General features: G+C 35.6%; 1 protein-coding gene across 22 annotated transcripts in view; it reads right to left on the bottom strand.

Moving 5' to 3' along the window:
* Window positions 1–15,307, bottom strand: part of LOC135201636 (phosphatidylinositol-binding clathrin assembly protein LAP-like) — a 485,987-nt gene that overhangs the window by 109,929 nt on the left and 360,751 nt on the right. For 16 of the 22 annotated variants that reach the window (XM_064230718.1, XM_064230715.1, XM_064230716.1 and 13 more), the window contains one exon: window positions 505–537. The exons of the other annotated variants lie outside the window; for them this stretch is intronic. In XM_064230718.1, coding sequence (XP_064086788.1) covers window positions 505–537 — 33 coding nt within the window. The remainder of the gene's footprint in view (window positions 1–504; window positions 538–15,307) is intronic. 22 annotated transcript variants of the gene reach the window in all.

Below are 15,307 nucleotides of genomic sequence, written 5' to 3' on the forward strand. Positions count from 1 at the left end.
ACTCCAGTGGTCCTACTCAGTCATAAATTAAAATTTCGTTCAAAAGGCAAGGTTACAGTATCATTCATCAATCATTCTCAATTTTTCAACATTACTCAAGAAAATCATCACATATACTAAAAAACAATACTCCCAAATAAAAATTCTTACAAATTACAAACTACAACAGCAATATCTACACCTCACACCAGTAATTAATAAACACCCCATGATAAAGTGTGTACACTCAAGATACAATATCTATCCTGCATCACTCTCATCCATACTGATTTACCTTTCCATTAATAAACAAAGTGAAAAGAAAAAGCTTTTCCCTTCAACCTGTAACAAATTAGTATCAAACTAGTCTAAGGAAACAAAATGGAATTGTTAATACGTAGATGAAAACCACAAAAGGAGGCACTCCTCCTGAAACTGTCCACAGATGCCATAACCAACAATTATAGGACCTTTTAGTAGTCCAACAACAAAAATAAGTGTTAGTGAACACATGAAAACGATTACCTGGCCAGCTGAAGGTACTGCTTGCATCTCTGCCTGTTACATGCAACAACAATTCATTCTATTAGTTTCTTCCAACTAGTGCTGCATTCTACACAAGCATAAAATTTAAATACATAATTACTGTACAGCAAGATGCAATGGAATAAGTGCACAACTACTTATATTGTGATCACTGTCAGTGTGCCAGAGGGAGAAATTTATTTGACATGACATTTGGTGATGAGATAAAAACACACAAACAATTATGAAATCATAACTACAATGTTTATAGCCTGAGGACAAACAAGGCACAACCTTTTGCAATGATAATGTGGATAGCTGGAACAAAAACAAAAAACAATAAAAACTAGGATAAGTACTTTCTAACATGTACACTAAGAAAAGGGGAAGAGCACTAAGATGGGAAGACCCCATTCTAATGAAGAGCAAAGTACTGTTCTTTGTAATTGGAAAAAATCTTCAGCCTACAGTAATGTTTAAAAACTGGTTCTCATTACACTCAAAGGTAATAGTTTAAACATTAACAATCTTTACTAAAGTCTACTGATGTCTTGCATACCTGTATTGGATTAAATTCATGTAATTACAAACATATCAAAATTACCAAGCATCATTTTTAAAAACATCCCTAAAATTTTCTTGACTCTGGAAAACCAACCAACATCAAGAAACCTGTGGATCCAAGAATCCTAAAGATTCATAACACAAAAAGCTACAAGATCATTGCAAAAACTTGCGAGATGTTTAATTAAACAATAAATGAAAAGCAAATATCAATTTAAAAAGTACTAAAAACTGAATACTACAAAAGCTACATGTCCTCCTAAGTGATAATGGACATGGTTGAGAGACACGACATTGAGTTCTTTACAATGTCTACAAGGGCTAAAAGTACAAGACAGTAAGTAACCTTTGGAATAAAAACCTACAGTGTCACCCACAAGCATCTTCATCTTTTAAGGACTACGAGAACTTGACCGAAAACTATTTCTATTCATAATCTTAAAGCAAATGTAATAGGCATTTCTATTGCATTAAATCTTAAGTAGCTTAGCATTTTCAATCCTAAATGGAAAACATTTTCACAATTCATACACCTTCACCCTGAAAATATCTATAAAAACACAGTAAATAAACTTCAATTTATACATCTTACGAAAATAATTAAGATAATAAATCTTACTATATACTAAAAAAAAGAATACTTATGATAGAAATTAAGCCTTCCTAACTTTTTGCTACAATATTTGAGTACATTTGTACTCAAGCCCGATGCCCTTTAATCATGGAAACTACAGCAATTGTATATTCAGTATCACTTATTATGCAGTATTTCAACCAGACCACTGAGCTAATTTATTTTACTCCCACAGGGCCTGACATAAAAGATTTTTCATAAATGGTAATGTTTAGATCTATAGTTGGGTTCACTGAAAATACGATTCTGACAAAATTTCAACTGTTTTGTTTCCAAAACCTGATGTTCATTGTCAATTAGAATTAATTAATTCACAAAAAATTTCAAGACTGTTAATGTTACTCTTCAGTCTGTACATGTGTTGAAACTGGATCATTTGGGCTATCATCAAGTATCCATGGATCAAATAAGTGAACATTTCTAAGTAGGAGAATTACTTGTCTCTCTAAATTTTGATATGACGAATTTCATATTCAACATTGGGCTTGATTTGTTTTCATTTGTTACTGTTATGTTCACTGTTTCATAATATTCTGCCACTTATTGATTATAATGGGTTTTTACAGATGTTATACAATCATATGATTATAATGGGTTTTACAGTCAAACCTCGGATTTCGTACTCACTGGTTTTCATATGATTTATTTTTCGTAAACTTTTTTTTGAATAAATTCTGACTGGTTTCGTACATGTCCTCAGATTTCGTACACCAGGAAACGTTCCTTCCAAGGCCAACTTCGTGACTAGGCCCTATACCAAGCACCCAAACAAAACATCCTGTGTTCTCTCGTGACCCATTCTGCTTTTGTATTAGTTGTTTTTTGTACTTTTTTGTACTTTTTTTTTATTTAAGTGTAACTCCTAAATAACCCATCAATGGGCCAAAGAAAGTTCCAAGTGCCAGCCCTTCTGTAAAAAAAGGTGAGAAACACTATAGAATTTACGAAAGAACTTTTAGCAAAGTGTTCGAGGGTGTTGTATGCTGATCTCAGTAATCTCGGTAAGAAAATGCCTACAAGTGCTGCTGCAGAGGCTAGTTTGAAAAATCCAGAAAGTGAACGGGGATACACAATGTGCCTACTTCAGTGATTATGGACAGGTTTGCAGAGTGGAGTGGTGTAAAAAATTTTGTGGAGAATTATCATCCTAACAATTATCATCCCAACAAAGATGTAATCCATGTCTCCAACATCCTTAATGACAATGCCATGTTTTACTATAGGAAAATTTTTAAATAAATGCCAAAAACAAAAGTCTCTGGACAATTTTCTTGTGTGACAGGGGTCTAGTGAATCTCAAGCTTGTCCTAGTTCCAGCAAAAAAATGAAGAGGGGAAGTTACACCAGATAGTGCCAGTGAAAAAGGAGGAGGAGAAGTAACCAAAGAGAGGTCCTTGATACCTGAAGTCCTACTGAAGAGGGATTCTCCTTCCAAACAATAACCTCTCCTCCCTCTCCCCTCCTCTCCGTCTTCCATACGCTAACAAGTGTCTTCCATAAAGGTAAGAGTGATGTTAAATGTTTATTCATTCATTTCATTGCTAGTCATATGTATTTCTCATTGTTTTTCTGTATGTAAAGCTGTGTTTATTCTCTATAAAATGTATTATTTTTTAATATTTTTGGCTGACTGGAACACATTAACTGGATTTACATTATTCCTTATGGGAATTACTGTTTCGGATTTCATACATTTCGGACTTCGGGAGACGTTCTGGAACAGATGATACGTATGAAAACTGAGGTTCCACTTTAATCATAATCTTGTCAGTATTTGCAGCTTTGGTTGCTTTATCATCTTCGTTTCCTTTAATGTCTTTGTGGGCAGGATTCCAATATACACTGCTACATTTTCACCATCTTTGAATAATTTGTGAAGTAAAAATTCTTTCTGTTGTGCAAAGGTATTTCGTGGGTTTGAAATTTTGCAGGGTTTCCACAGTAATTCTACAAGTCACTAAAAATAAATTTTTTTAGTATATTTTCAATTTTTAAAGCCTGATCCTATTGCACACAATTTTTCTGATAAAACAGAAGCTTTCTGCCAGGAAAATTGGTACGGCTTGTTGGGTGATATGCTGTAAATCCTATGCCTGATGGAGATTTGGACCTACCAGTGTGCACTGCACAGTGTGGACATTTACATCTTAATATGTTCTACTGCTTACTGTTTATGATGTTCTGGGATACGGACATGTACAGTTCTTAGATAAAAATTCCAAGTGTATACAGGTTTCTATCTTATGCACACATAATAGTTGAAGGAAAACGTAGTCCGATTTCCAGTAATTCAAACAGCTTATTGCTTCTAATTGTCAAAGTTAAAAGGAATATCATTGAATCTTGTTTCATCAAGTCAAATAATGGAAAAGTTCTAAATTTAAGCCTTGGTTTATTTAAACTTGATGTCTTCAGAATGAAAAAAGTTTTAGATAAATATAAGAAACAAAATTAATATATTCAGTTTTTACATGTTTTGGACTATATGGATACGTTGTAGTTTCTGTTAGGGTTAAATCTATGTTTAGGTTTGTGACCGTGTGATATGCGATAATCCTGGATTCTCTTTAATTTTTACCCTTTTGACAATTAACCATCTGGTATTCTTGATCTTGTTGTTTTCCTGTTAACTTTCTTTCCAACTGTATTTCATTCGTTCCTTGACAAAGTCTTAGTAAAGACGAAAGCGCTTGGATTTCTGATTATCATTTTCCTGTGGTATTTGCTTATCTTATACATATACATACATATATATAAAATAATAAACATATATACACACACACATGAATATATATATATATGTGTGTGTGTGTGTGTGTGTGTGTACACACATATAATGACTGGTAAAAATGTTACAACAGAATTCCATCTAATAAAAGGAGCCCATAAAAATGCCAAAATATAGATAGAAAGTAGTATATTTCAGAGACTGTTGTCTCTCTTCAGGTAAGTAAATAATGAGAAAAGTTACAGAAAAAACAGTATTTATACCAAGAAATCCATCCACAGTTAAGCCATTTTAGGTCACTCCCACTGATAATTCCTCTTTAATCCTCTTAAGTGTTGGTTGAAGGAATCTTTCATCTATGACATCTGAATCCCAGGCACCCTTTGAGATGTTCATTAGCTGTCTTTGTATAATCAAGGGCTATTCTATCATCTGACTTTTATATCGACAGTTGCTGCTATAAATTATATGACAAAATGACAAATTTTTAATCAATTTATATTTTTCATAACTAACAAACCTGAGGTCTTACATTAGGATAATACTAGGACCAAACTGGAAAACTGGTAGAATTAATAAAAAAAACTTGTGTGATCCAAGGACTATTGCCATCTGTACCTGGTCAAGGGGCATTGTAGTTCCCAGAATGCCCTGGGCGGTTCGAGGTGGGCTTTTATATGTTAAGACCTCAGGTTTGTTAGTTATAAAAAATACAGATTGATTAAAAATTTGTCATTTGTTCATATACAAAACAAATCTTAGTCTTAACATTAGGATAGACTTACTTATTGGTGGGAGGTAAGTCTCTTTAACCGACTGGGATTTTGCCACCTTCATCCATTTCTGAATAAACATATTCTAAGACAATGGACTACAACCCAGAATCAAAGATACACGAGAATCTATTGGTTTCCTTCTCTGGGTGTTTTATACAATACCATAGCTTATTGCTTTACAGAAGATGGAAAGCTTCCTGATCTCATTAAAAACTCCAGTCCCTGTATACGGATCTATTATCACCCCACTCTCTCCCTGTTACCGAGAGGGGCGTGTTTCTACTGAAAAGCATCCTATGGTCTATATTAGCTTTACAGTATGGCTGCCACACTCACCTGTGTCTAGTTTGTTCCAGCTTATGATGGTACTCTCCCTCTTACCGCCTGTAGGTAATGAAGTATATAGAAAATGTAGGAAAGCAGCGAGACCAGTCATCTCATTCATTCTACTTTCATACCTTCATCTTAGACTATACACTAACTGACCAGCCAGGGGTACTGGAAGAGCTACGTATACCAATTGTTGAGCAGCCACCACTGGACCCAAGGTTAAAGTGTCCAAGGATTTATGGGCAACATCTTTCAAATAAAAGGAAGTGAAAGTTGTTTGGCATTGCCAAACAACAGCTTTCAAAATAGTCTCCACAGATATATTTTTCTTGAATGCCAAAGAAGTTCTCAACCCCGTAATGTCATGAGCTCTAGCTCTCTCCAGATTATTTGACACGTACACATTCCTGATCATTTCTCTCAACCAAAACGATATTGTATTCCTGGACACTTCTTTCCTGTTCCGTCTTCTACTCACAAAAAGCCTTTGGCATCCTGGTCTGAGATGCAGTTTTTTCCATAAGTAAGCTCGTAGTAATCTGACAGGGCATAGCAGCAATTCTTCTAGGTCATCAGCCACAAATTCTCCCAGAGAAGGTATCAAAAAGGAGTCAAATCTGCCATCTACTACTGATGGGTTTTGAGTTTTGGCTACGAATTCTGGAATAAATTCTAAGACCATAGACTTCCAACCTCTTGAATGCTCCACCACATATGACAGACCATGTAGCTCCCCCACTCTTTTGGTCGAGGCTAGGGCCAATAGGAAGACTGCTTTCAGAGTCAAGCTTCTATCTCTGGACTGCTGCAATGGCTCATATGGGGGTTTTGTAAGGTGGCTAAGTACCATTGTTAAATTCCAATCTGGAGCTTTAAATTCCTTCAGGGAACAGGACTATTCAAAACTCTTCATTAACATGGCCATTTCCTATGAAGAAGAAATATCCACACCCTTCATCTGCAGGACCGATGCTAGTGCAGCCCTGTATCTCTTTATGGCAGATACAGACATATGTCGTTCTGTTCTGAGATGTAGCAGAAAATCCACTAACTAATGCATAATGGTTCTGAGTGGAGAAAGGCTCTCTCTACAACACCAATCACAGCACACAGACCACTTTCCCTGGAACATAGCTGTCGATGACCTTCTGATATTTCCTGACATCTGTGATGCTGCTTTCTAAGAAAAGCCTCTCGGTCGCAGGAGGTACTTGACAGTCTCCACCGGTGAAGTGATAAGAGACTGCACTGACTGATGGTACCTCTCCACGAGTGGTTGACACAGTAGGTTGTTCCACGGAGGTAACTCGACACATCTATTAGAAGTTCCAACAGGTCCGGAAACCATTCTGCCTTCGGCCACAATGGGGCTACTAGTCATCTTGAGGTTCTGAGACTGCATCACCTTGTTCAGAAGCTCAGGGATCAGGCAAAATGGAGGAAATGCGCATACGTCTAGATTGTCCCATGGGTGTTGTAGAGCATCTGCTACTGCTTCTGCATCCGGGACTACAGAACAGTATACTTCCAACTTTTTGTTGTACCTGGTTGAGAACAGGTCCATGATTGGTCTTTCCCACTAGATGAACATTCTGTTTACCACTTCCTGATGTGAGGACCACTCTGTTCCAAGAATCTGGTCCCTGCAGCTCAATTTGTCGGCTACTATGTTTCTTTTCCCTAGAATATATCTGGCCCTGGTATCTACTAACCCTCTTACGCCGACTGGACGTATTTTACGTCAATATTTTTTGTCTCTCGGGTGCCGACTGGACGTATTTTACGTCTACTTACAAAAGTTTTTTTTAAAATTTGCGGAAAAATACTTATAGGCCTACCAGCCTGAAACTTTTGAATCGCGCCTTGGGGGATGCTGGGAGTTCACAGATCAAGGTGTTGTTTTGTTTACAATCGTTACGCAGGCGCGCAAGCGCGAATTTCTTTCTTGCCGCACTAAAAAGTATCTGTGACACATCTCGGAAATTATTTTGTCACTTTGACATAATTTTTGTACCATTGTAAATTAGCCGTTACATGAAGTATTATATATGAAAATGTGCGCATTTTTATGTAGAATACATCAATAAAATACTCATGATTGTAGCTTTTATCAGTTTTGAGATATTTTCATATAAATAATAAGTGCAAAAATTTCAACCTTCGGTCAACTTTGACTCTACCGAAATGGTCGAAAAACGCAATTGTAAGCTAAAACTCTTATATTTTAGTAATATTCAATCATTTACCTTCATTTTGCAACTAATTGGAAGTCTCTAGCACAATATTTCGATTAATGGTGAATTTATGAAAAAACTTTTTCCTTACGTCCGCGCGGTAACTCTTCCGAAAAAAATCATACATGCGATTGTGGTAATGTTTGCACCATTTTAAAATTAGCCGTTACATAAAGTTTTATATATGGAAATGTGCACAATTTCATGCACAATACAACTAAAAACAACCCATGGTTGTAGCTTTTATCAGTTTTGAGATATTTTCATATAAATAACGATAATTGCCAAAATTTCAACCTTCGGTCAACTTTGACTCTACCGAAATGGTCAAAAAACGCAATTGTAAGCTAAAACGCGTATATTCTAGTAATATTCAAGCATTTACCTTCATTTTGCAACAAATTGGAAGTCTCTAGCACAATATTTTGATTTATGGTGAATTTATGAAAAAAATAACATTTTCTTTACGTCCGTGCGGTAACTCTTCCGAAAAAATCATACGTGCGATTGTGGTAATGTTTGCACCATTTTAAATTAGCTGTTACATAAAGTTTTATATATGAAAATGTGCACAATTTCATGTAGAATACAACCATAAAATAATTGAAGGTTGTAGCTTTTCTCATTTTTGAAATATTTGCATATAAATCACGATAAATAGAAAAAAACCACGTTCGGTCAACTTTGACTTTACTGAAATGGTCGAAAAACGCAATTTTAAGCTAAAACTCTTACAGTCTAGTAATATTCAGTCATTTATCTTCATCTTGAAACAAATTCGAAGTCTCTAGCAAAATATTTAGATTTATGGTGAATTTAAAAAAAAATCTTTTCTTCCCTCCGCACGCGGATTCTCCGCCACAAATCTCCGAAATGCGTACGTCCCATTCTCGGAATATTTGCTCCATTTCATAGTTTTTTATATATGAAAATGTGCGCAATTTCATGTAGAATAAAACGAAAAATATTTAAAGGTTGTAGCTTTTCTTATTTCTGAAATAATTGCATATAAAAATATATATATAAAAAAATTCGACATTCGGTCAACTTTAACTCGTCAGATATGGTCAAAAACTGCAATTGTAAGCTAATACTCTTACAGTATAGTAATATTCAATCATTTGTCTTCATTTTGAAAGAAATTGGAAGTCTCTAGGACAATATTTAGATTTATAGTGAATTTTTGAAAAAAATATTTGTTTACGTTCGCACATTACGAATTCATGCATTATTTTGTGATAATATTTTCTCTGTGTTGCTTTTATCGTTTTACAATGTGTTATATACCAAAATGATCGCAATTTAGTGTACATTACAACGAAAAAAAAGTAACTTGTTACTTTAACCGTTTTGCCCACAGCATGATTTGAATACAATTATATATGAAATTTTGTTTTTGCGCTATCATATATCGCATTATTTGTATATGATAATGATAATTTTTTACATTTCTGATGGTTGCATACTAAACTTCAGGCAATGACAAAAAAAGGAGCCAAAAATGAACTCTTAATCTTGAAAACTAAGAGCGCTGTGATTTTTTGAAAAAAATATTTTTTCCGCTTCCGCGCTCACTCCGAAATCCCTCCGGCATACAGGAGACAATTTTTTATTTACCGCTCCGGCGTAAGAGGGTTAAGTTCTCTACAGCCCACTGATGGAGTTGAACTGTCATCAGGTGTAACTGACGAGATACCAGGCCTCCTTGCTTGTTTACATAGGCTACTACTGTGGTGCTGTCTGACATCAATGCCACTGATTGTTCTTTCACTCTCTCCCAGAAATCCTGTAGTGCTAGAAAGGCTGCTTTCAATTCTAGCACGTTTATATGGAATTCCCTGTCCTTGTGATTCCACTTCCCCAAAATCATCAGTTCCTCCACGTGCATGCCCCAACCTTCGAGCGACACATCCGAGAACAGCAGGAGATCCTGAGAGGGCTGCTGAGGGGGAACTCACACTGTCAGACTGCTGTCCCACAACCACCACAAGAGGTCTTTCTTCACCTCTGTCGACAAGGGAATGTGCTCGTATGGGTGATCTACAGTTGGTGACCAAAACTCCTTCATCCTCCATTGTGAGGATCGAAGATGTAGTCTCCCATGTGGCACCAGCTTCTCCAAGGAACTTAGGATTCCCAGGACTACTTGCCACTGTTTTGCTGGTTGTGTTTGTTTTCCTAGAAAGGCATTCACTACTTGTTTGCATTTCTCTACCCTTCTGTCTGAAGCGAAAGCTTTGGCCTTTACTGTGTCTATAATCATACCCAGAACACCAGCCTCCAACTGGGATCCAAACTCGATTTCTGATTTATCACAATGCCTAGGCTGTGACAAAACTGTAGAAGGATATCCTTGTTCTGAAGTAATTTTTCTCGGGACTTTGCTCTCACCAGCCAGTCATCCAAGTATCTGATTAATACCTGATCCTCTGAGCATGCGCCCATGTCGACATGAGAGTGAATAGTACCCTTGTAAATACTTCGGGAGACATTGTCAATCTAAAGCACAGGACTCTGAACTGAAAAAACTTCCCTGCAAGACTGAAACAGAGAAATTTCCTGGAAGATTGATGGACTAGGATCTGAAGGTATGCATCCTTCATGTCTATTGTCAGCATAAAATCCTTGTCCCTGATTGCTGCTAGAACTGTCCTTGGAGTCTCCATTTTAAATCTGGTTTTCCTTATAAACATATTCAATGTTGACAGATCCATAACTGTCCTCCAATCTCCATTGGCCTTGGGACAAGGAAAATACGGCTGTAAAACCCCCTTGAAGAAAGTGTTACTTGTTCTATAGCTCCCTTCTCCAACATCATCTTCACTACTTCTTATAGAATAAGAAATTTCTGAGATTCTTGAGCATAAAAGAGGTGTGGTGATGGTTGTTCTGTCAGGGGTGGAGTAAAGTCGAATGGAATCAGATATCCGACTCTGAGTACATCCACCACCCACTGCTCTGCTCCAAAATTCTGCCCGACCCTCCGATGATTTGCCAGGCATCCCCCCACTCGTGTGACTGAGGGGTAAGAGGTGCTCATCCTATCGTCTCGAACCTCTCCCTCTGCCCCTAATACCCCTTCCTCTATTGGGTCTATTGTGAAAGCGCAAATGAGCTAACTTCTTTGGAGAAGTGGGTCTTGCTGATCTAGGAGAGGGATTATGTCTCCCTGGTCTCTTTTGAGGTATTTGTTGGTGTTGTCTTACCTCACTAGAATTAGCATGGCTTCCAGATGCCTTATTAACTGCCTGTTGGACTAATCTATCATTAGTATCCATTCTTCTTCTATCAATAGCAGCTTAATAGTATATCTTTTGGCAACAGAGAATTGAAATCTATAGTGCGGCTTAATCTAGCCAATGCTGCATCTCTCATCATCACCAAGATATTAGCCCGTATATTGGCACTCAAATTTGTCAAGTATGAAATTGCTTTTGAACCAGATTGAGGCAATCTGATAAACATTGCCTCATCCACTAATCTCCTTGTTGATTCTAAGGTCATCCACTAATCTCCTTGTTGATTCTAAGGATAGAATTTTAGCTACTGCCATTGACCAAAGGTCTAACCAAGAAGCAGTCTGAAAGACAGAAGCAGCCATTGCTTCTAATAAGTCATCAATGGGTATTCCATCTTTACCTGATCCAAGGTTAATCCAAGTTTTAACCTTACTACATCTGGGTTGATTTATCTTGATAATAAGGGAACCATAATATTTTGTAAGTCTCAGTAATGGCAGGGTAATAAACTTGAATGATCCATTTGATCCTAAAAAATTATCTCTTCCAGAAATCCATGCATTAACATATTGTAACACAGACTCTGCATGACTTGAGCATGGTAATTCATATGACACCTTAGTATCCTTTTTTAGTCCTAATAGCATGTCAATTCCCATAGGAGCTATACTGGCAGGTGCTTCAGACCTCCTTGAGGGATTATTGAATTGACAAATCAAGTCAATCACCTCCACATACGAAGCCAGAAACTCCTGATTCTCCCCTTTCTCCGATTCCAAAGCATTCTGCTCGACTGCAGAAGTTAGTTCACTCTTATCCTCTGACAAACATTCATGTGCATCGTGGCTGTCCGACCCTGTGACCGCAGCATCTTTGATCTCTGCCGGTCATTGTTGGCTCGATCTTGAATAACCACCAAGAGAACATGACTGCCTATATGCTTCTCCAGGATGATGGCTCTTGTGAAGCAGAACTAACTTCCTCTCTATTTCTATTAATATTATCAACAGTTGCTAGGCTATTATTCCCCACGGCCGTCGGGGAAGTTGACATTGATCTTCTGGTGTCGAGGTGAACAGCTCCTTCCATCAGTGTATACGGAGGGGTTAACAACTCTTTATTATTTTATCTTTTAATTGGAGCTTTTTCATCCTTTCTTCTTACCTTAAAAGGTTCATTCTTTGCCGATTGATGTCCACTCACTGTTGATTTCCCCTATGGCAGTGGCATATCTACTAACAGTTTTGCCCTCACCATTGGCATCGTCATCTCAGCCGCCATTCCAGTGGCCGTCAACCATTTCATCCATGCGGATGCATGTAAATGACAGCGGTCATTGTCTTTACCTTTACCAGCTACTGCAATCTTCACTTTGTTGTTGACAGGATGTGACAGTCCTGGTTCAAAGATGAAGAAGAATTTAATCTCCTCTTGGCACGAGGATCAGTCACGAAGTCCCTTATCCTCCTATGCTTGACTGGTACACGCAGTGACATCATTGAGCTTTGTGATGACGTCTAACTAGAGGAAGATGAAGACGACGACAATGATTCACGTCTTTTCTTTTTGTCTTTCTGATCTCTTTTTTCCTCTAAAGCTTGTAATTTCTTCATAACTGCGTGTACTACCGAGTCTGAAAGCGTAATTGTCTCCAGAGGCAACAAGGATGTGAGAGAGGCAGTAGGCTGTGACATCATGGTGGCACCCATGTTAGTTTGTGACGTCATTCATGGTGTTGGTGGTGATATCACCACACTTGATGGGAGATGCTGAGTGGCTACCGCCGGTATCCCTACATGTACTACAAAACTGTTGCCAAAATTCTGCATCACTGGAAACATTGGCGTTGTTGCCGTTGCCAAAGCATTCATCCCCATAAATTGCGGGAGACACATAGTCGAAGGACCCGGAGGGAAGCGTGATGTCATATAGTGAGATAGCAACCCTTCCAAGGTTGTTACGCCTGATAGACCTAACAGCGACCACATTCCTTCCATCCTCTGTGCATCAAGGGCTGAAATCTGGGACAAAGATGGAGATGCTCCCTCTCTTCCTGCCGATAATGACAGTGCATAATTAAGTACAAAATTACCCAACGCCCCTCCTGGTGTTTCCAATAACGAATCATTAGAAAAAACTGAAGGAGTATGGGAAACATCAAAACAAGGTGATGAAACATATGGAGCAGTCTGACGTATAGCTGATACAAAAGAAGCTGAAGACGCTTGTTCATCCAAAAATGGCGGCATCTCCTTTCTTTTGCACTGACCTTTCCCATAAAGCTTCATCCATTGTTCCACCGACCAACCATGACAAACTGAACAAGGGTTGGTAATAGTACACACGTTTTCTCTGTACCTATTACACGTTGGCCAAGTACTATGGACACCAATGTTAGGAATCTTGAACAAGGAAATCCACTCCAGGGCATTTCCTTTGTCTCTTGTGAGATGCCAAAGAAAGTTCCCTTGGTGAAGCAAAATTCTCCATATCTCACAACTTACACACACTTAGCAGATCACACCCACACTGAGATCACCCAGAAAAAGAAAAAAGGAAAATTATGAAAATAAACGGACAAACTAAACCGGCTTTAAAGAGATAGATAGTAATCCCATCCTCTCCTAAAGGCGGTAGGAGAGTAACTGATAGCTAACGGGACGCCCAGAGCATTCTGGGGACTACAATGCCCCGTGACTGGGTACAGATGCAAATAGTCCCTGGGTCACACAAATTTACATATTAATTCTACCAATTTTTCAGGTTGGTCCTAGTATTATCCTAATGTTAAGACTGAAGGTTTTGTTTTGTATACAAACAATTCCAGTTTATTCTGTGGTTATGGTAATCTATATGGTTGAAAATAGCAGAGTTCTATTGTACATACCTAACTGACTGTTTATGTTTATTAATCTCTGGAGAAGTGATTTCCTGGAAAAACTGATGTAAGATTGGTATTATATATATATATATATATATATATATATATATATATATATATATATATATATATATATATATGTATATATATATATATATATATATATATATATATATATATATATGTGTGTATATACATGTATGTATGTATGTATGTATATATATAGATATATATTCTATATATACATATACATTCTAGGATATATATATGTATTTATGTATATTTATGTATATATATAAATTAATATATATATATATATATATATATATATAGATATTATATATATATATATACATATACATATATATATATATATAATATATATATATATATACCTATACATATCTATCATCTAATATATATATATCTATGGTATTATATATATTATTTCATGTAAATCTGATTTTCATTAATAACTAAATTATACAGCTCTATCTTACTATCTCTATATATACTCTATATATTATATATATAGATATATATATATTATATATATATAATATATAAATATACATATATAATTATATAATAGAGGGTTATATATATTATATACATATATATATTAGATAAGATATATATATATGTGTTATATATATATATATATATATATATATATATATATATATCTATATTATATATATGTATGGTAATATATATAATAATATATATTATATATATATATATAATATATACGTATATATGTACACACATATATATATAATATATATATATATATATATATATCTATATATATATATATAAATATATATATATACATATATACATACCTATATATATATATATATATATTAAGAATATCTATATATATATATATATATAAATATATATCTACATATATATTATCTCTATCTATATATATATATATATATATATTCTGTTTATATATCTATCTAATTTATATATATATTTTATTTTCAATCTATCTATATCTATCTATCATCATAGATATCTACTATCCTCTATAACATCCATATTCTATTATCAGGTATATCTTCTATATATCTCCCTCATCTATCTATATCTATCATCTTATTCTATATATCTATCATTTATCTATACATATATATATACTATAATATTATATATCTCATATCTCTTACTCTCTCTATCTAAATATATATGTCCCTCTATAAGGTCCCTGATCTCTATATATATATATAATATTATATATAGCTCTATATATGTATATATCTAATCTACTATAATACCATTAAATCTCGCCTATATATCTCATCCATATAGATGTATACCATATATCTATATATAATCTATTATCTTGCATCTCTTATATACTATCTTATCTGATCTTATGTAGTATAATGTATATATAATTATT

The sequence above is a fragment of the Macrobrachium nipponense genome, chromosome 28, assembly GCF_015104395.2.
Source record: "Macrobrachium nipponense isolate FS-2020 chromosome 28, ASM1510439v2, whole genome shotgun sequence".
In the NCBI taxonomy this organism is placed as follows: Eukaryota; Metazoa; Arthropoda; class Malacostraca; order Decapoda; family Palaemonidae; genus Macrobrachium; species Macrobrachium nipponense.